The sequence below is a fragment of the Procambarus clarkii genome, chromosome 40, assembly GCF_040958095.1.
Source record: "Procambarus clarkii isolate CNS0578487 chromosome 40, FALCON_Pclarkii_2.0, whole genome shotgun sequence".
Taxonomy (NCBI): domain Eukaryota; kingdom Metazoa; phylum Arthropoda; class Malacostraca; order Decapoda; family Cambaridae; genus Procambarus; species Procambarus clarkii.
This window is the reverse complement of record NC_091189.1, coordinates 23,853,992-23,877,105: the sequence shown is the minus strand read 5'-3', so window position 1 is coordinate 23,877,105 and position 23,114 is coordinate 23,853,992. Positions and strand designations below refer to the sequence as shown.

The 23,114-nt window shown below is 48.7% G+C and overlaps 1 protein-coding gene across 1 annotated transcript; it reads left to right on the top strand.

Annotated features, from left to right (window-relative positions):
* The first annotated feature begins 163 nt into the window (after positions 1 to 163).
* Positions 164 to 19,986, top strand: LOC138372835 (uncharacterized). The gene is made up of 3 exons (XM_069338499.1): positions 164 to 429; positions 17,847 to 17,956; positions 19,901 to 19,986. Exons 1-3 carry the CDS (start codon positions 164 to 166, stop codon positions 19,984 to 19,986), a joined length of 462 nt encoding a protein of 153 aa, XP_069194600.1.
* The last annotated feature ends 3,128 nt before the right edge of the window (positions 19,987 to 23,114 follow it).

The following is a 23,114-nucleotide window of genomic DNA, read 5'->3' as shown; positions in this document are numbered from 1 at the left end:
GTTGTGTGAAGAGGTGCAGACAGGCCACTAGCAGGGGGCATGTTGTGTGAAGAGGTGCAGTTAGGCCACTAGCAGGGGGGCATGTTGTGTGAAGAGGTGCAGACAGGCCACTAGCAGGGGGCATGTTGTGTGAAGAGGTGCAGTTAGGCCACTACCAGGGGGCATGCAGGCACTCGTCCACCCGAGGTGCCACGGCGCCAGCACCTGGCTCCCTCTTGGCACCAAACAAAGCAAAAATGGTCCAAAACTGTCGACAAAAATGTTGTGGGGAAGATCCTTAATAAATTACCGCACCACGCCCACACTTCTACCCACGCCCACACCTTCCCCACCGACGCCCACACCCTTCCCACCGACGCCCACACCCTTCCCACCGACGCCCACACCTTCCCTACCCACGCCCACACCTTCCCTACCACACACAGCAGGGTAACTCACCCCATACCGTAGCAAGGCTGCCTTGTGTACTAACGTACCTGCACCCTTCAGCACTGTATTAACAAGTTACACTCTTGTTAAGTCTGACAAAAGTAAAAAATAAAATTGAAGGCAGAAGCTACTGACACATGCGGTAATTTTTTATAATGTGTAATATTTTATTACACACAATAAAAAAATAAATGTAAGAGATGTCGCTCACCTCAGAGCAAAGAGAGCTCCGTATGCTGGGGATTTTCTATATGCAACCCTCTATTCATTACTAGGCATGCATTCTAAGCCGCAAATCCTTTGTAATTCAATTTCCATTCGCCTTGCTGCCTCAATCCAAACTGAATATATATATATATATATATATATATATATATATATATATATATATATATATATATATATATTATATAGTATATATATATATATATATATATATATATATATATATATATATATATATATATATATATATATATATATATATATATATATATCTGCAAGAAGTGACCTGCAAGAAGTGAGACCGTCACTCTACCGTCCACCCCAAGTGATTATTTTACGCTCAGGACACAGACAAATCCGTGATATAATGAATAATAGCTTCACCACATCACACGAACAAGGAGACACAGGTGGAAACTGAGTACCCACATGAGCCACAGGGACGTTAGAATTAACTTTTTCAGTGTCAGAGTAGTTAACAGGTGGAATGCATTAGGCAGTGATGTGGTGGAGGCTGACTCCATACACAGTTTCAAGTGTAGATATGATAGAGCCCAGTAGGCTCAGGAACCTGTACACCAGTTGATTGACAGTTGAGAGGCGGGACCAAAGAGCCAGAGCTCAACCCCCGCAAGTACAACTAGGAGCTCGGGAGAAAAACCCTCTTTTCCTAATATTGTGCACCCACCAGTACAGTGTCACTACACCCACCAGTACAGTGTCACTACACCCACCAGTACAGTGTCACTACACCCACCAGTACCGTGTCACTACACCCACCAGTACAGTGTCACTACACCCACCAGTACAGTGTCACTACACCCACCAGTACCGTGTCACTACACCCACCAGTACAGTGTCACTACACCCACCAGTACAGTGTCACTACACCCACCAGTACCGTGTCACTACACCCACCAGTACAGTGTCACTACACCCACCAGTACCGTGTCACTACACCCACCAGTACAGTGTCACTACACCCACCAGTACAGTGTCACAACACCCACCAGTACAGTGTCACAACACCCACCAGTACAGTGTCACTACACCCACCAGTACAGTGTCACTACACCCACCAGTACAGTGTCACTACACCCACCAGTACAGTGTCACTACACCCACCAGTACCGTGTCACTACACCCACCAGTACAGTGTCACTACACCCACCAGTACAGTGTCACAACACCCACCAGTACAGTGTCACAACACCCACCAGTACAGTGTCACTACACCCACCAGTACAGTGTCACTACACCCACCAGTACAGTGTCACTACACCCACCAGTACAGTGTCACAACACCCACCAGTACAGTGTCACTGTACCCACCAGTACAGTGTCACTGTACCCACCAGTACAGTGTCACAACACCCACCAGTACAGTGTCACTACACCCACCAGTACAGTGTCACTACACCCACCAGTACAGTGTCACAACACCCACCAGTACAATGTCACTACACCCACCAGTACAGTGTCACAACACCCACCAGTACAGTGTCACAACACCCACCAGTACAATGTCACTACACCCACCAGTACAGTGTCACAACACCCACCAGTACAGTGTCACTACACCCACCAGTACAGTGTCACAACACCCACCAGTACAATGTCACTACACCCACCAGTACAGTGTCACAACACCCACCAGTACAGTGTCACTACACCCACCAGTACCGTATCACAACACCCACCAGTACAGTGTCACTGTACCCACCAGTACAGTGTCACAACACCCACCAGTACAGTGTCACTACACCCACCAGTACAGTGTCACAACACCCACCAGTACAGTGTCACAACACCCACCAGTACAGTGTCACTACACCCACCAGTACAGTGTCACAACACCCACCAGTACAGTGTCACTGTACCCACCAGTACAGTGTCACTGTACCCACCAGTACAGTGTCACAACACCCACCAGTACAGTGTCACTACACCCACCAGTACAGTGTCACTACACCCACCAGTACAGTGTCACTGTACCCATCAGTACAGTGTCACTACACCCACCAGTACAGTGTCACTGTACCCACCAGTACAGTGTCACTGTACCCATCAGTACAGTGTCACTACACCCACCAGTACAGTGTCACTGTACCCACCAGTACAGTGTCACTGTACCCACCAGTACAGTGTCACTGTACCCACCAGTACAGTGTCACTGTACCCACCAGTACAGTGTCACTACACCCACCAGTACAGTGTCACTGTACCCACCAGTACAGAGTCACAACACCCACCAGTACAGTGTCACTACACCCACCAGTACAGTGTCACTACACCCACCAGTACAGTGTCACTACACCCACCAGTACAGTGTCACTACACCCACCAGTACAGTGTCACTGTACCCACCAGTACAGTGTCACTACACCCACCAGTACAGTGTCACTGTACCCACCAGTACAGTGTCACTGTACCCACCAGTACAGTGTCACTCCACCCACCAGTACAGTGTCACTACACCCACCAGTACAGTGTCACTGTACCCACCAGTACAGTGTCACTACACCCACCAGTACAGGGTCACAACACCCACCAGTACAGTGTCACTGTACCCACCAGTACAGTGTCACTACACCCACCAGTACAGTGTCACTGTACCCACCAGTACAGTGTCACAACACCCACCAGTACCGTGTCACTACACCCACCAGTACAGTGTCACTGTACCCACCAGTACAGTGTCACAACACCCACCAGTACAGTGTCACTACACCCACCAGTACAGTGTCACAACACCCACCAGTACAGTGTCACTACACCCACCAGTACAGTGTCACAACACCTACCAGTACAGTGTCACTACACCCACCAGTACAGTGTCACTACACCCACAAGTACAGTGTCACAACACCCACCAGTACAGTGTCACTACACCCACCAGTACAGTGTCACAACACCCACCAGTACAGTGTCACTACACCCACCAGTACCGTGTCACAACACCCACCAGTACAGTGTCACTGTACCCACCAGTACAGTGTCACTACACCCACCAGTACAGTGTCACTGTACCCACCAGTACAGTGTCACTACACCCACCAGTACAGTGTCACTGTACCCACCAGTACAGTGTCACTGTACCCACCAGTACAGTGTCACTACACCCACCAGTACAGTGTCACTGTACCCACCAGTACAGTGTCACTGTACCCACCAGTACAGTGTCACTACACCCACCAGTACAGTGTCACTGTACCCACCAGTACAGTGTCACTGTACCCACCAGTACAGTGTCACTACACCCACCAGTACAGTGTCACTGTACCCACCAGTACAGTGTCACTGTACCCATCAGTACAGTGTCACTACACCCACCAGTACAGTGTCACTGTACCCACCAGTACAGTGTCACTGTACCCATCAGTACAGTGTCACTACACCCACCAGTACAGTGTCACTGTACCCACCAGTACAGTGTCACTGTACCCACCAGTACAGTGTCACTGTACCCACCAGTACAGTGTCACTGTACCCACCAGTACAGTGTCACTACACCCACCAGTACAGTGTCACTGTACCCACCAGTACAGAGTCACAACACCCACCAGTACAGTGTCACTACACCCACCAGTACAGTGTCACTACACCCACCAGTACAGTGTCACTACACCCACCAGTACAGTGTCACTACACCCACCAGTACAGTGTCACTGTACCCACCAGTACAGTGTCACTACACCCACCAGTACAGTGTCACTGTACCCACCAGTACAGTGTCACTGTACCCACCAGTACAGTGTCACTCCACCCACCAGTACAGTGTCACTACACCCACCAGTACAGTGTCACTGTACCCACCAGTACAGTGTCACTACACCCACCAGTACAGGGTCACAACACCCACCAGTACAGTGTCACTGTACCCACCAGTACAGTGTCACTACACCCACCAGTACAGTGTCACTGTACCCACCAGTACAGTGTCACAACACCCACCAGTACCGTGTCACTACACCCACCAGTACAGTGTCACTGTACCCACCAGTACAGTGTCACAACACCCACCAGTACAGTGTCACTACACCCACCAGTACAGTGTCACAACACCCACCAGTACAGTGTCACTACACCCACCAGTACAGTGTCACAACACCTACCAGTACAGTGTCACTACACCCACCAGTACAGTGTCACTACACCCACAAGTACAGTGTCACAACACCCACCAGTACAGTGTCACTACACCCACCAGTACAGTGTCACAACACCCACCAGTACAGTGTCACTACACCCACCAGTACCGTGTCACAACACCCACCAGTACAGTGTCACTGTACCCACCAGTACAGTGTCACTACACCCACCAGTACAGTGTCACTGTACCCACCAGTACAGTGTCACTACACCCACCAGTACAGTGTCACTGTACCCACCAGTACAGTGTCACTGTACCCACCAGTACAGTGTCACTACACCCACCAGTACAGTGTCACTGTACCCACCAGTACAGTGTCACTGTACCCACCAGTACAGTGTCACTACACCCACCAGTACAGTGTCACTGTACCCACCAGTACAGTGTCACTGTACCCACCAGTACAGTGTCACTACACCCACCAGTACAGTGTCACTGTACCCACCAGTACAGTGTCACTGTACCCACCAGTACAGTGTCACTACACCCACCAGTACAGTGTCACTGTACCCACCAGTACAGTGTCACTGTACCCACCAGTACAGTGTCACTACACCCACCAGTACAGTGTCACTGTACCCACCAGTACAGTGTCACTACACCCACCAGTACAGTGTCACTGTACCCACCAGTACAGTGTCACTACACCCACCAGTACAGTGTCACTGTACCCACCAGTACAGTGTCACAACACCCACCAGTACAGTGTCACTACACCCACCAGTACAGTGTCACTGTACCCACCAGTACAGTGTCACTACACCCACCAGTACAGTGTCACTGTACCCACCAGTACAGTGTCACTGTACCCACCAGTACAGTGTCACTGTACCCACCAGTACAGTGTCACAACACCCACCAGTACAGCCTCATGCCATGAGCTGTCTTAAGGGACTGGGATGTAAATATTAAAACAGGGATATAGAAGTACACATGGGGGAGCCATACAAGAGTGCCGTATGTTCTCTTCTCTAATGGTAAGGGTCCTCGCCAGAACAAACAGAGGTGGTTCCCTACTATATATAGTTTGCAATATGTCGTCATTATCATAACTCTTTTTTGGGGGACAAATCTGGTCAAAGGACATTGATATAAGATGGAATCAATATTTATAACGGTAATTCTTCACTGATTTAATGTTAATCCATTGTTGATTTGTCGTCGATCCTGCGTTGTTTCAGCGTTGCTTGATCATAGTTTATACCAGCGGGCACATCCAAGGGTGGAATTTGATGTTGAATTGACGTTAAAGAGTGGTTTTTAACGTTGAAATAACGTTATCAACGTTGCATGAGCGTTGTTACTGGATACCGCGGCGGCCACGGGGAGTATATAAGGTGTCCCAAGAGAAGGTTGGCGCCCCCAGACACGGGGAAGGGCCGCCACACGCCGCCCTCCGCCGCCTCGGGGCGGGGCGCGCCCTCCACCGTGTATGTGCAAGTGGAGAAATATACTATGAAGATAGGAAGGTTGATAGTGTAAGTGTGTTTACTGGAGGGGCCGCGGCGGGGCGGGGAGCACACACCCACACCTGGCCAGGTCCGGGCTTGCAACATGCTGGTATACACTATACCAGCGAATATTTAGATGCGGCGAGAGAGTTGAGAGTTGGTGGCGGCGCCGACGGGTTTGGTAGATATGTAAATATTCTGTGGAATATTTCGGTCGATATCTAGAGCTTCGGCCTCACACGCGTGGGGGCCACGGTTCGAGTCTCCTAGAGCCCAGGAATTCTGTGTTTTTATTGGTGGTGGTTCACGGCCTTGGCTAAGTGTAGACCTTTTTTTAACACAGGAGGGTACAGGAGCAGACGACTGCTGACTCCTGTTAACAGGTCGAGAGCTTTCCCTTCCCATAGCTCGTGGTGAGCTCACCCTATTAGTTCCCCCTGGAACGCGACCCCTCAATCAGTATACAACCAGGTCCCCAATTACTACTGGGTGAACAGAAGCAGTGAACAGTTAACGACTGGTGTCCAGGCAATTCTCCGTGATCAGGACTCGAACCCGAACCCAGGGTATGAGTGATCATAGTGTATTGAGCTTTGAGTACCTGGTTGAGTTAGGAATTATCTCCCAAAAAAAAGAACTGGGAAACAAAGGGCTGGCGTACCGAAAGGGAAACTATGAGGAGATGAATAAATTCCTAAGGGATATACCATGGGACACAGAACTCAGAACCAAGTGCGTACAAGACATGATGGACTATGTCACCCAAAAGTGTCAGGAGGCTGTAAGCAGGTTTGTCCCAGCCCGACAGGAAAAAACCGAGAAGCAATAGGAGAATCCGTGGTTTAATAGGGAATGCATGAAAGCAAAGGAGCTGAACAAAAGGGCGTGGAGGAACTTTCGTAATAACAGAACACCAGAAAGTAGAGAGAGATACCAGAGAACCAGGAACGAGTATGTTAGTGTGAGAAGAACAGCTGAGAAAAGGTATGAAAATGATATAGCTAATAAAGCCAAGACCGAACCAAAGCTACTACACATGACGTCACATCAGGAGGAAGACAACAGTGAAGGAACAGGTGATGAAACTTAGAACGGGTGGGGACAGGTACACAGAGAATGACAAAGAGGTGTGTAAAGAACTCAACAAAAGGTTCTAGGAGGTCTTTACAATAGAACAAGGAGAGGTCACAGCGCTAGGAGAGGTGGCAGCAAACCAGGCGACCTTGGAAAGGTTCGAAATTACAAGAGATGAGGTCAAGAAGCACCTATTGGAGCTGGACGTGAGAAAAGCTGTTGGGCCGGACGGAATCTCACCATGGGTATTAAAAGAGTGTGCAGGAGCACCTTGTTTGCCACTCTCCATAGTGTATAGTAGGTCACTGGAAACTGGAGACCTACCAGAAATATGGACGACGGCTAATGTAGTCCCAATATACAAAAAGGGTGACAGACAAGAGGCACTGAACTACAGGTCAGTGTCCTTAACTTGTATACCATGCAAGGTGATGGAGAAGATTGTGAGAAAAAACCTAGTAACACATCTGGAGAGAAGGGACTTCGTGACAACCCATCAACATGGGTTCAGGGAGGGTAAATCTTGCCTTACAGGCTTAATAGAATTCTATGATCAGGTGACAAAGATTAAGCAAGAAGGAGAAGGATGGGCGGACTGCATTTTTTTTTTGTACTGTCGGAAAGCCTTTGACACAGTACCCCATAAAGGCTGATGCATAAGCTGGAGAAACAGGCAGGAGTAACTGGTAGGGCGCTCCAGTGGATAAGGGAGTATCTAAGCAATAAGAAGCAGAGAGTTACAGTGAGGGGCGAGACCTCAGATTGGCGTGAAGTCACCAGTGGAGTCCCACAGGGCTCTGTACTCGGACCTATCCTGTTTCTGATATACGTAAATGATCTCCCAGAGGATATAGACTCATTCCTCTCAATGTTTGCTGACGACGCCAAAATTATGAGAAGAATTAAGACAGAGGAGGACAGCTTGAGGCTTCAAGAAGATCTGGACAAGCTGCAGGAATGGTAGAACAAATGGTTGTTAGAGTTTAATCCAAGCAAATGTAACGTAATGAAGATAGGGGTAGGGAGTAGGAGACCAGATACAAGGTATCATTTGGGAGATGAAATACTTCAAGAGTCAGAGAGAGAGAAAGACCTGGGGGTTGATATCACGCCAGACCTGAAGCCGATCAGACGCCCTGAAGCTCATATCAAGAGGATAACATCAGCGGCATATGCCAGGTTGGCTAACATAAGAACAGCCTTTAGAAACTTGTGTAACGAATCTTTCAGAACATTATATAACACATATGCCAGACCAATTCTGGAGTATGCGGCTCCAGCATGGAGTCCATATCTAGTCAAGCATAAGACTAAACTGGAAAAGGTTCAAAGGTTTGCCACCAGACTAGTACCCGAGCTGAGAGGTATAAGTTACGAGGAGATACTACGGGAATTAAACCTCACTTCGTTGGAAGACAGAAGAGTTGGGGGGGACATGATCACAACATTCAAGATTCTCAAGGGAATCGATAGGGTAGATAAAGACAGGCTATTTAACACAAGGGGCACATGTAACACCCATGACCCACCCCCCTAGAGTTCTCACCCAAGGAAGCCTTCTCCAAGAGGTCAGCCCAGATGACCTCTGGATTATCTTGTATGTTGATTAAAAATTCCTGGGTTAGTCTTAGTCAGCTAGTTTCAAGTATGTAATATTTCATGATACTCTTGTCAAACATTGCAATGGAATTAGACCCCAGATTCTTATGTGTAAACATCCATGGATCTCCCCCTTTTAGCCAGGTCAGAGGTCAGCCACACTCGTAATTAATAATTCCTCTCTTGAACAGTGTATGGTGAATGTCAAACAAGCTTGATGAAAAAATTCTTGAGTGTTTGTGCACGTGTGGCCGACCTCTTACATTTTTGGTGTAGGTAGCAACAGCAAATCTCCCCCTCCCCCCCACTTTTGGGGTGTATATATTGGTCCTGTAGAGACTTAGTTTAGAGAGTGTGCCGGACACCAGGGTCCAGAGTGGGTATATGAGACCATCACACAGCCAGGGAGGGACAGAGTGAATCCACCGGAGGGAAAGACAGAGGTCTTAAGGAAAAGTGTGATCTCTGAGGGGTTTGTCCCATGTCTAAATTTCTTAACTATTGGCCAGTGTTAGAGTAGGATTTATAGTGGTGATTAGCATAATTTTGTTCTCAATAAACTTTTGTTAAATTTCCCGTCTGTGTCAATTGTTGAATCCTCTTAGCCTTTTGGATATAGTGGGCTGACAACCGTCCCATAATTAATGACAGTCATAGAAAGTACTCTCCAAGTCAAGCAATGTTTCTTGCCTTGTTGGTTGATATAGTCTCAATGGTCAAGGCAGATGGTGGCAGCGTAGTTAATCCTGTGTAGTATTCCCTTTTGGAAGGGTACCTTTGGTTCCGGTGTAACCATCATGTGTCAGCTCATATTACAGTGTTCAATAACAGTGTTACCAAGGGCAACCGATAGGAAGTGTTACTCAGTATAAGTAGGAATGTTACATATATTATTTAGTTTATATTTTATAGTGGTGTTACACTGTGTTACCTTACTCTGTTGTCATGGGTGTCATGTTGACAGTGTCCGCTACACCTCACCAACACTAAAGGCCTCTCAGAGGCCTTTAGTGAGAGGCGAGAGGTCGCCTCTCACGCAACACGGCTACTAAGATAATTAATTATATGCAGTCAAGTCGAAAAAATAGTAACAAAGTTAAGCTGAGAGATCTGTAGCTGGTTGTTCAACGCTGCAGTCGGCGCTCCCTCTCTGGATCGCGATACGTAGACGCTGCAACAGGAAACTGGCTACTTTTGGGTTTTGGTTTGCTTAATGAATCACGTGCCCAACTCTTTCTGAAAGTGAAGGGCACATTTACACACGCACCCGAGGGTCTGAGCCTATTGGCACTAACCTCTAGTAATGTATTAAAAGCACATATGCAGCCACTAATGTTCTGGGTCTTCCTGAAGATTCATTGAAGCCTGAAGCCCCACCACCTTCATATTCACTGTACCGTACATGGGTATTGCTCACAAAGATGCACACACGTGTTTACCATTCCTTTCAGGGACTGCAGGGTGACCCCATCTGGAGGCTTGTGATTATTGTCAGATCTGAGTGTTTGGAGTTCTCGTTCTGCTGGACACTGTAGCCAACTAAGGTAATACTAGCCTCGCCAGCATCATGCCTAGTAACCATCCCCTCTGCCGTAAGACAGGCGAGACCATGGTGGTCATGTTGGTCTGCCGCTGCATTCAAAGTTATTTCTTCACAGATGTTCACAATGGGAGCAAAAAACGTAGCAGCCAACATGCTGGAAGTGAAGAGTCCGTCCAAAGTGGAATATAATCCACAGAAGCAGCAGCAGCAAGTGAAGCAAGAGCCCAACCCTCCACCGCCGGCCACCAGGCTCCACCCGTCGTCCCAGCTGACTCCCTCACCCCCGTCCACACCCACTCCCTCACCCCGCCTCTCTCAACTCACTACCGTAACTTACTAACAAACAACAAACAAGGGGTCTCACAGAATCTCGGGTGTTATTTCAGGCCGAGAAAGAAATGGTTTGGCGCGTTTCCTTTCACCTAATGCCTCTGTTCACCAAGCAGTAACAAGGTACCCGGGAGTCAGGCAACTGTTGTGGGGTTGCACCCTGGGAAAGGTCTGTAGTTCGGCCTTGGATGACCTCGAACAAGGCTGTACTATATGTTCCCTCTTAACATTGGTTTAAATAACCATGTCCTTATCCAACTGAGGCTGGCTCCCCTATACCACGAGCCTCTGCCCTATCTAAACAGTCGTTCGGGTGGCACAGTATTAAAAGTTGTGCCAAAGTCAAGATACATAACGTCATAATCCTTCCACTGTCAATTGCCTTAAAAATGTTGGAAAAGAGTGAGTGCACATTAGTGAAGCAGGATCAACCCACTGTCACGTTGTCGATCTTATTATTCTGTTTCTCAAAATGTAAACGACTGGCCTTTGTGGTTGTCGATTCAAGCATTATTCCCACACTTGTCATTAAGGTCACTGGACCATAATTTGACGCAAGTGATCTATGTCCCTTGTCACAGCCTGACACGACACTGGCAACACTTCACCACTCCGGGACCTTGCCCGACTGTAATGTCTTATTCAGTATAGAAGTCAAAGGGTCACTTAGTTCATCTTCATATTCTCTCGTGACCCTGGCAAGTCTTTGTCTGCTCCAGGCGACTTGTTTGGATATAATTTCTATATATTTGTAATAACTTGCTCTCTGGTGATGCAGTAATGATGTCCTGTAGTAAGAATGGCAGATAATTATTAATATAGAGGCTCTGTAGGGCGGCAGCGGCCCCCAGCAGCTATGATAGCGGCCCCCAGCAGCTGTGATGGACCCAGCAGCTGAGAGCTGAGGCTGGCTGTCCTCTCCTTGTTACTCATATGACTCCACAGTAATTACTCCCACCCCAGCTAAGGCATGCGGCCATCATGGCTGGGGTAATACCATCCCGCTCTCTCCATTCGTCACTCCGTGAACACTTCTGCTGCTTAGCCGAACCAGAAACATACGAACCCAAGCAACCCACCCAACCTACCGAGGCCGGGGCACGGGAAACGTTAATATCACGGGGCTTTAATTTGTACTAATACCTGACATATTTAACTAACTAGTCGATTCCGTTAAAAATAGATAAGAGAAAGGGTTGAAAATATTTGCGGAGGGAGTGTAGCAAGCACACGGCGGTGGAGGCGTTGCGTGCGTGGTGGTGGGAGCGTTGCGTGCGTGGCGTGAGGCAAGGCGTGCAACGTGACGGTTGCATGTGCTACCAGCGACCCCGACCAACATCCACGACCGTCACCACCCCACAGGTCGAAAGGTGGGCGTGAGGCTGTCACGAATTATTCACGGAACATAGTATTGGGTTGGTTAGTCTTGTATATGAATGGGTTTTGGTGGCGCAAATACAAACTCCCTCGTATGGGCCAATAGGAGCTGCCTCGTATGGGCCAATAGGAGCTGCCTCGTATGGGCCAATAGGAGCTGCCTCGTATGGGCCAATAGGAGCTGCCTCGTATGGGCCAATAGGAGTTGCCTCGTATGGGCCAATAGGAGCTGCCTCGTATGGGCCAATAGGAGCTGCCTCGTATGGGCCAATAGGAGCTGCCTCGTATGGGCCAATAGGAGCTGCCTCGTATGGGCCAATAGGAGCTGCCTCGTATGGGCCAATAGGAGCTGCCTCGTATGGGCCAATATGCCTTCTGTTAAATATCTTTAATTTAATTCTTAAAAAAAATTGTCATGCATGATTCCACAAGGAGAGAGAGTACGGGAAGACAGAAGTCCTTACGGGAGCAGACACCCGTCACCAGGTGGGTGTTGGTCCACCCGTCACCAGGTGGGTGTTGGTCCACCCGTCACCAGGTGGGTGTTGGTCCACCTGTCACCAGGTGGGTGTTGGTCCACCCGTCACCAGGTGGGTGTTGGTCCACCCGTCACCAGGTGGGTGTTGGTCCACCCGTCACCAGGTGGGTGTTGGTCCACCCGTCACCAGGTGGGTGTTGGTCCATCCGTCACCAGGTGGGTGTTGGTCCACCCGTCACCAGGTGGGTGTTGGTCCACCCGTCACCAGGTGGGTGTTGGTCCACCCGTCACCAGGTGGGTGTTGGTCCACCCGTCACCAGGTGGGTGAATGGGATGAGGTGAAGGAGAAGGCCCTCACTCATAGGACCAGTGTAGGTCGTCACTGTGATGAAGGGCGTGGTGGCTGGTGCAGTATGGTGAGTGTTCCCTCGTGTTCTGTAGCTTGAGGCACAGTGTAATGTGCTGCTGGCTGGCTATTGTTGCCTGGCTTGGTTGGCTATTGTTGCCTGGCTTGGTTGGCTATTGTTGCCTGGCTTGGTTGGCTATTGTTGCCTGCCTTGGTTGGCTATTGTTGCCTGGCTTGGTTGGCTATTGTTGCCTGCCTTGGTTGGCTATTGTTGCCTGGCTTGGTTGGCTATTGTTGCCTGGCTTGGTTGGCTATTGTTGCCTGCCTTGGTTGGCTATTGTTGCCTGGCTTGGTTGGCTATTGTTGCCTGGCTTGGTTGGCTATTGTTGCCTGGCTTGGTTGGCTATTGTTGCCTGGCTTGGTTGGCTATTGTTGCCTGGCTTGGTTGGCTATTGTTGCCTGGCTTGGTTGGCTATTGTTGCCTGGCTTGGTTGGCTATTGTTGCCTGGCTTGGTTGGCTATTGTTGCCTGGCTTGGTTGGCTATTGTTGCCTGGCTTGGTTGGCTATTGTTGCCTGGCTTGGTTGGCTATTGTTGTGTGGCTTGGTTGGCTATTTTTGTGTGGCTTGGTTGGCTATTGTTGCCTGGCTTGGTTGGCTATTGTTGCCTGGCTTGGTTGGCTATTGTTGTGTGGCTTGGTTGGCTATTGTTGCCTGGCTTGGTTGGCTATTGTTGTGTGGCTTGGTTGGCTATTGTTGCATGGCTTGGTTGGCTATTGTTGTGTGGCTTGGTTGGCTATTGTTGCCTGGCTTGGTTGGCTATTGTTGCCTGGCTTGGTTGGCTATTGTTGTGTGGCTTGGTTGGCTATTGTTGCCTGGCTTGGTTGGCTATTGTTGTGTGGCTTGGTTGGCTATTGTTGCATGGCTTGGTTGGCTATTGTTGCATGGCTATTGTTGTGTGGATTGGTTGGCTATTGTTGCGTGGCTTGGTTGGCTATTGTTGCCTGGCTTGGTTGGCTATTGTTGTGTGGCTTGGTTGGCTATTGTTGCCTGGCTTGGTTGGCTATTGTTGCCTGGCTTGGTTGGCTATTGTTGTGTGGCTTGGTTGGCTATTGTTGTGTGGCTTGGTTGGCTATTGTTGCCTGGCTTGGTTGGCTATTGTTGCATGGCTATTGTTGTGTGGATTGGTTGGCTATTGTTGCATGGCTATTGTTGTGTGGATTGGTTGGCCATTGTTGCGTGGCTTGGTTGGATATTGTTGCCTGGCTTGGTTGGCTATTGTTGTGTGGCTTGGTTGGCTATTGTTGCCTGGCTTGGTTGGCTATTGTTGTGTGGCTTGGTTGGCTATTGTTGTGTGGCTTGGTTGGCTATTGTTGCCTGGCTTGGTTGGCTATTGTTGTGTGGCTTGGTTGGCTATTGTTGTGTGGCTTGGTTGGATATTGTTGCCTGGCTTGGTTGGCTATTGTTGCCTGCCTTGGTTGGCTATTGTTGCCTGCCTTGGTTGGCTATTGTTGCCTGGCTATTGTTGTGTGGCTTGGTTGGCTATTGTTGCCTGGCTTGGTTGGCTATTGTTGCCTGGCTATTGTTGTGTGGCTTGGTTGGCTATTGTTGCCTGGCTTGGTTGGTTATTGTTGTGTGGCTTGGTTGGCTATTGTTGCCTGGCTATTGTTGTGTGGCTTGGTTGGTTATTGTTGCCTGGCTTGGTTGGTTATTGTTGCCTGGCTTGGTTGGCTATTGTTGTGTGGCTTGGTTGGCTATCGTTGCCTGGCTTGGTTTGCTTTTGTTGCATGGCTTGGTTGGCTATTGTTGCCTGACTTGGTTGGCTATGGTTGCCTGGCTTGGTTGGCTGTTGTTGTGTGGCTTGGTTGGTTATTGTTGTGTGGCTTGGTTGGCTATTGTTGTGTGGCTTGGTTGGCTATTGTTGTGTGGCTTGGTTGGCTATTGTTGTGTGGCTTGGTTGGCTATTGTTGTGTGGCTTGGTTGGCTATTGTTGTGTGGCTTGGTTGGCTGTTGTTGTGTGGCTTGGTTGGCTATTGTTGCCTGGCTATTGTTGTGTGGCTGTTGTTGTGTGGCTTGGTTGGCTATTGTTGTGTGGCTTGGTTGGCTATTGTTATGTGGCTTGGTTGGCTATTGTTACCTGGCTTGGTTGGCTATTGTTGCCTGGCTTGGTTGGCTATTGTTGCCTGACTTGGTTGGCTATGGTTGCCTGGCTTGGTTGGCTATTGTTGCCTGGCTATTGTTGTGTGGCATGGTTGGCTATTGTTGTGTGACTTGGTTGGCTATTGTTGCCTGACTTGGTTGGCTATGGTTGCCTGGCTTGGTTGGTTATTGTTGTGTGGCTTGGTTGGCTGTTGTTGCCTGGCTATTGTTGTGTGGCTTGGTTGGCTGTTGTGGTGTGGCTTGGTTGGCTATTGTTATGTGGCTTGGGTGGCTATTGTTGTGTGGCTTGGGTGGCTATTGTTGTGTGGCTTGGTTGGCTGTTGTTGCCTGGCTATTGTTGTGTGGCTTGGTTGGCTGTTGTTGTGTGGCTTGGGTGGCTATTGTTGTGTGGCTTGGGTGGCTATTGTTGTGTGGCTTGGGTGGCTATTGTTGTGTGGCTTGGGTGGCTATTGTTGTGTGGCTTGGTTGGCTGTTGTTGTGTGGCTTGGGTGGCTATTGTTGTGTGGCTTGGGTGGCTATTGTTGTGTGGCTTGGGTGGCTATTGTTGTGTGGCTTGGGTGGCTATTGTTGTGTGGCTTGGGTGGCTATTGTTGTGTGGCTTGGTTGGCTGTTGTTGTGTGGCTTGGTTGGCTATTGTTGTGTGGCTTGGTTGGCTGTTGTTGTGTGGCTTGGTTGGCTGTTGTTGTGTGGCTTTGTTGGCTATTGTTGTGTGGCTTGGTTGGCTATTGTTGTGTGGCTTGGTTGGCTATTGTTGTGTAGCTTGGGTGGCTATTGTTGTGTGGCTTGGGTGGCTATTGTTGTGTGGCTTGGTTGGCTATTGTTGTGTGGATTGGTTGGCTATTGTTGTGTGGCTTGGGTGGCTGTTGTTACGCTACCTATGCTCTTACAAATTACGTCTGAATTTGCCCGTTTGTCCGTATGGCCGAAAATAGACGTAATATGAAAATGAAAATTAATTGAAATTAAATTTGAATTTTGTTTTCTCCAAACCAGCAAGTTAAGGATCCTCTTGTAAGTTAGGAGGGCAGGAAATTCTCCTAAAGTTTCAAAAAGTCATGAAAAACGTTAATTGAAAGTTTCCTCTCCTAACCTTTCCGAGTAACCCGGAGGACTCAAACAGATTACAGGACAGTACATGACTTTCGTGAGCCGATTTCATTTCAAATTTCGTCCATTTTTGGCCATAGTGCGCATACGAACGAAAAGTGACGTTATTTTAAGAGGACGGGTTGTTATTGATGTTGTTTGTGAGTATATCGCTGGTGATGGTCTGGTTATGGATAAGGACTTTATGTTCTTTAATTGGTCCCTGCTGCTTGATAATTCTTAGGCGTCTTGAAAGGGATGTTGTTGTTGTCTTGCCAATATATTGAGATCGTTGGGGCTGACAATCCCCAAGTGGGCGTGTGAAGGCGTCGACAACATTGGTCTCTCTCAAGGGGGTTCGTGTGGTGTCACGAGAGTTCTTCATGAGCAAGTTGGCAGTCTTCTTGTTCTTATAATATATTATTAATTCAATCTTCTGGTTGGTGTCCGTAGGGGTCAAATTTCCGTCACTAATGTTTTTCAGGATCCTCTCTCCCGTTTTTTACTGAAAAAATTATTGATAGAAATGTGACCCCTACCGACACCAACCAGAAGATTGAACTAATACTATAAGAGTATAGTATTACCAACATCATTATGTGCACTGCCTACCAACCTAAGCGATGCACCCAACCTATCCAGACCTATGCATAAAAAATGTCAAATTACGATCGTTTAATTTTTACTATTACGTCGAATTTTTAAAGCATTGATCGATTCCGTTAAATATTGTAGGTATGAGGTGAGAGGACGGTTCAAAATATCTCTATGATTAGAACTCTCAATAATAGATTCCAATTTGAAATATTTATATTTAAAAATGATATAGGAGCGGTTTGGCAATAGTGGATGATAAGTGGAAGACCCTTCCAAGTAGTCACGGAAACACATACCTGTCAGATTTAAGAATAGGTTGAGCAGGGAGCAGTGAAAACAGGTTGGTTTAGAGAGACGGTGAATCTCCTGTAGGTCATTAAGTTAGCCACAGTGTCTCTTCAGTTCCCCTGGTGTTAACTGAGGCTCTACAGTGTCTATTAAGCTCCCCTGGTGTTACGGGAGTCTCACAGAGCGGCAGTACAGGAAGGAGAAGGGAAAGAGGGCTGCTGGTGAAGCTGCAACTGTGACCATGGGAGGGTCAACAAGCACCACTTGGGGCCATCTTCTACACCCTCCCTTCGTTTGTTTGTAGTGATGGTGATGACGGTGTGGCTTACCCCGCTCTCTGCACTTCCTCTCACACCCCCTCCTCTCACACCCCCTCCTCTCACACCCTCTCCTCTCACACCCCCTCATACCCTTCCTTCACCTGTACCACTATACAACCTTGCTTCTCCTGCACTATTAATATAAAAACATAAGAATTAAGGAAACTGCAGAAGGCCTAATGACCCATACGAGGTAGCTCCCTTTTTATATCCACCCAAACTCATTCATATGTATGACTAACCTACGCTTGAAACAATCGAGGGGGTCCTACTTCTATTATGTTATGCGGTAATTGGTTCCACAAATCAACAACCCTGTTTCCGAACCAGTATTTACCCAGGTCTTTCCTAAATCTAAATTTATCCAATTTATAAGTTTGTTCTCTGAGCAGGGAAGAGAGACTCCAGACCCCAGTAACCTTGCGTTACTCCCCGTCGCTCTATGGCTGGCTGCGACAAGCTAACAGTCTACCTGCTCCTGTAGGCACCGCTCCTGTGCCAGGTAAGTCCACTACGGGCTCACCATAGCCCGTGCTACTTGGAACTTGTTCCGATTAGCTGAATCTATAATAACAACCTGCTCCTGTACCATGCATGAGCATCATGTACACTGGTGAGCGTGACCACTGTAAGGAGACTTGTCCCATCACCTCTCACCCGTGAAGGCTGGCCTCCTGCCTCCCAGGCAGCCCCAGGCAGCTAGCTACCTGTGGATGTCGACTCCAATGTCAACAACACCTTTGGTCCCCAACCGGGCACCAGCAGCAGCAACAACAGCAACAGGCATGGTTGATGACCAGGCCGCGGGGACGCTAAGCCCGAATCATTGCAAGGTAAGGTAACCCTACCTCCCCCCGTTCCACTTGGGAAAGCTGGACGTCCAGTTGACTTTTCTGTCAAAAGTCTCGTAAGATGTTGTGTACTCACCTAGTTGTGCTTGCGAGGGCTGAGCTCTGACTCTTTGGGCCCGCCTCTCAACTGTCAATCAATTAATTGTTTTTTTCACATACACACATAAACATGCACGCACGCACACACACACGCACACACACGAAACAGCCCCTAACAGCTGTCTAACGCCCAGGTAACTATTTACTGTTAGATGAACAGAGGCATCAGGGTGAAAGAAACTATGCTCATTTGTTTCCGCCATCGCCGGGATCGATTCCCGGTCCCTAGAATTATGAATCCCGAGCGTTGTCCACTCAGCCACCAGGCCCCCCTATGTGCTGGTGGGTAAGTGTGTGTGTTGATTGGTAAGGGAAGAGGTCGACTGGGTGTGCGTGTGTGTGTGTGGGAGGGGGGGGGGGGTGGGGGGTCAACCATAATACCGTCCACCAAGGTCAACCACAATTAGACACTAATCCAAGGCGTTAACATTACATCTTAAAAGTGTGTGTTGCTCCGCCCAACCGTCCAAAGTGTGGGTGTTGAGGCCACGAGGTGTGTGTAGCACACCACTTTACACTTGCTGGTAGTAATGGTCAATATTATCACTGTCAATACTGCTGCTGCTGGGGACAAGAAACCTATTGAGCAACAAGTGACCTCTCACAGGGCGGTTACGGAATGTATCCGCTAACCTAACCTAACCATTGCAAGCTAACATACCTGCACGACCAGCCCCGAATCCCTGAGGAGAAGAATTCTGCAAATTAAATTTTAATACTAAACAGATCAACTGGGGAAGAAAAAAGAGTAAGAGATAGATTGGAACATGAACGGCGTCCTCTCTATAGCCGATGAAAATGAATCGCAGAACAACTTGAATCATACCCTAGCTCAAGAACGGCGAAGAAGGATAGGTAGATAAATAGAAACGGTTGAACTAAAGCTACAAGAATCATACAAACCCCAGGAGAGACAACAAGAGCAAAAGGCCATCAGTGAAATAGAGAAATCCGAAATATTTTTTCTCCTTTGAAAAATCACCTGTGCAAAATCAAGATAAAAAACCATATCTAGTATCGGGCCCCGGCGAAAGGGAGATTTTTTTTATTTTTTAGTATTTTTTATATTTTTACATGCAGACATGCAAATAAATACAATAAAACAACATAGGAACATATCAACAAAGCAAACAGAAAACCACCGGCCAGAAGGACTGACAGCAAAGTTCAACATTAAGTATAACAGATGAAAACTCAAGAGAAACACAAAACAAAACGCAATGTAAACACGCAGGCACGCAAGCAAATAATGACAAAGAAAACAAAACATAGGAACAGAGTAAACAAATCAAACATATTAGCACTGGCGTGAAGGACTGACAACAAAGCACAACATGAAAGAGAACACAAGAAAATCAAAACATACAGCAAAACATCGAACAAAACACAAAACGCACATTAAACGCTTCCCAGAGCAACCACCGCCGAGGGTCTCGCACATCCACTGGGGAAGCCATAACATCCGGAACCCCGGAAACAAACACCCCCGCAAACAGGTGACCCAGATGGTACCACTGACGAGGCGAGTTTCCGCCACGCGCCCCCACATGAAAGGAACCTGCCCACCAAGAAAATTCTCTGACTCGTCCGACAGCACTAACTCGGTAATCGTGTTCCAGTGACCCGGCGGCATCACAGACGCCGGCAACACGTTCCCAAGGGCCCCAACGAGCATCCTCACAGGAACTAACTTGACAGAGGGCACCACTACAGGGGCACCCGCGGGCACGAGCACACCACCAGACAACGGCAGGGAACCTGGACAGTGCGCATCCTTCCGCAATGTCACCACCAGGCCACACCCAGCACCAGCATTTACACCATCCCTGGCAGCAGAAGCCACCACCCCCCACTGCGGAGAGCCCCCTAGCAGAGAAACAACAGAAGGCATGTCAGAGACAAGGGCACGGCACCAGCAGGCACATGTACCTCCACCACCACCAACTGTGTAGAGAGCGATACATCCGGATCCACACCGTCGACACCCAAAGACCCACAGTCACTGAAGTCACCAACATTGGCCTAGGCACAAGACAAACGCCGGGAACGTTTGGGCTTCAGCCGGATATTGTCAGAGCCGGAGGCAGACCAGAAACATGGGCACCACTAGCTGGATGAACCGATGCCCGACGCAGAATGGCAGCAGCCTCTACCACAGGGGGAACTGGGCCACACACAGCAGGAGGCTCCGCAGCCACCCCAGCACCCAGCACGGCCGGGACCCGAGGCGAGGACGCAGGGCCAGGCGCAACAGCGAAGACGAGGGAGAGGAAGACGGCGATGCCTTGCAGTTATCACCAGGAAGGCCCATGGGAGCATCGGGGGCAGCGACAGGAGCAGGAAGAGTATCCGACGGCACTGCAACACCCAGAGGAATGTCGGGCGATGCAGGGGGGAGCCGCATCAGCTAACGGGACGCACACCTCTTCACCCCTGGAGTCCTCCTCTAGAGGGAGCGGTGGGAAATCCTCCTCCTGGAATAAGTTGACGGGAATAGTCGTAGCCCCAGTGCTCCCGGCAGCCTGATGCCCCAACAGACTACACCGGAAACATGTACGGGGTTGCCGGGCATAGTACATCCGGACGTAGTACCCCATAAGCTGGACAGAAGATGGTATATCCGACCGCATTTGCATCCCCAGGGTACGAATATTCGTCTGCATACCTCCCTGAGGAGAGCATGTTCACCCGCACACTGACAACAGTTCCAAACCTCTGGAAGTAACATCGGAGCAGATCTTTGGGAAACTCCAGGGGCGCCCCATGCACACTGACATACGTTAAGGCACCACTACGGTCCGTAATGGACACAGAGCCGGCAACGGCAACGAATGACCCTCGTAACGTCCGAGGAAGTCATGGTATTCCTCCTACCCCACGAACTTGAAAATAACCCGATGAGCAGTTACAAGCTCAACACCGTAGATGGCAATCACTGGGACACAGAGCATGTCACACATAACCATCTCGACTTCCGGGTATCCAGCACGGCCAGTAAACTCCAGGCCCACGGAGTTCACCCTCACAACAGGGGAAAGATGGCCTCCCATCACAAGCTTGCCACATCAACACATAGCCAGGCAGCAACAGCAGGGAGGGCAGAGACACCTGCACCCCCTGGCGAGCAAAGCGGCAAACAACCTCAACGACCAGGGAGGGTAGGCAAACCGTCCTCACTCCATGGCTGCCAGGGCACAACTTCCAACGAAAAGGAAGATGGAACTTTCACAGATGACAACAAAGAAATGAGCGAAATACTGAGTAATCAGTTCGACTCTGTTTTCAGCGAGCCACTAAACACACTGAAGATTGATAACCCAAAATAATTCTTCATGGATCTAATACCAACACCAAATCACAGAAAATAATACACAGATGGGCTACAGAAAATAATATGGTATTTAATGAAGATAAGTTCCAGCTCCTGCACTACGGAAAAAAAAACGAAAATATAAAAACGGAAACCACGTACAAAACACAGTCAAATCATACCATAGAACGAAAAAGCAATGTAAAGGATTTGGGTGGACTCATGTCGGAAGACCTTGCCATTAAAGAACACAATAAAGTAGCCGTCACAATTGCAAGAAAAATGACAGATTGGATAACAAAAATCTTTCACACTAAAGATGCTATACCAAGATGAGACTTCAAGCCGCTAGTGCTCTCTAGAATGGAATATTGCTGCACAATGACAGCCCCTTTTAAATCTGGTGAAATTGCTGACCTGGAGAGCGTGCAGAGATCCTTTACTGCTAGAATCCACTCAGTAAAACATCTAAACTACTGAGACCGACTAAAGAGCCTAAATCTGTATTCACTTGAGCGCAGGTTATCTTGAGATGATTTCGGGGCTTTAGTGTCCCCGCGGCCAGGTCCTCGACCAGGTCTCCACCCCCAGGAAGCAGCCCGTGACAGCTGACTATAACTCCCAGGTACCTATTTACTGCTAGGTAACAGGGGCATTCAGGGTGAAAGAAACTTTGCCCATTTGTTTCTGCCTCGTGCGGGAATCGAACCCGCGCCACAGAATTACGAGTCCTGCGCGCTATCCACCAGGCTACGAGGCCAGGTGGGAGAGATACATAATAATTTACACGTGGACAATAGTAGAGGGGCTGGTCCCAAACCTGCACACAGAAATAACACCACATGAGACCAGGAGGCATGGCAGGATGTGCAGAATACCCCCGTTGAAGAGCAAAGGTGCAACAGGTACTCTGAGAGAGAACTATCAACATCAGAGGCCCGAGACTGTTCAACACGCTTCCACTACACATAAGGGGCATAACTGGCCGACCCCTCACAGTGTTCAAGAGAGAACTTGATAAACACCTCCAAATGATACCTGATCAACCAGGCTGTGATTCATACGTCAGGCTGCGAGCAGCCGCATCCAACAGCCTGGTTGACCAGTCCAGCAACCTGGAGGCCTGATCGAGGACCGGGCCTCGGGGACGTTGAGCCCCAAAATTATCGCAAGGTAAAACCTAACCATAATACTATAATAATAATAAATAATAATACTAATATATTCACAAGGTACAATGGGTTGGTGAGATTAAATAAGACTGATATTTCTACAATCTAACAAAGCCACTAACACGCATGGCGTTCCAGGCAGGATAAATGTGTAATCTAATACAAATGACTTTGATATAACTACCCGCTCACAGGTTAACGCAAGTGAATGATGCAGAGCGACTGGGG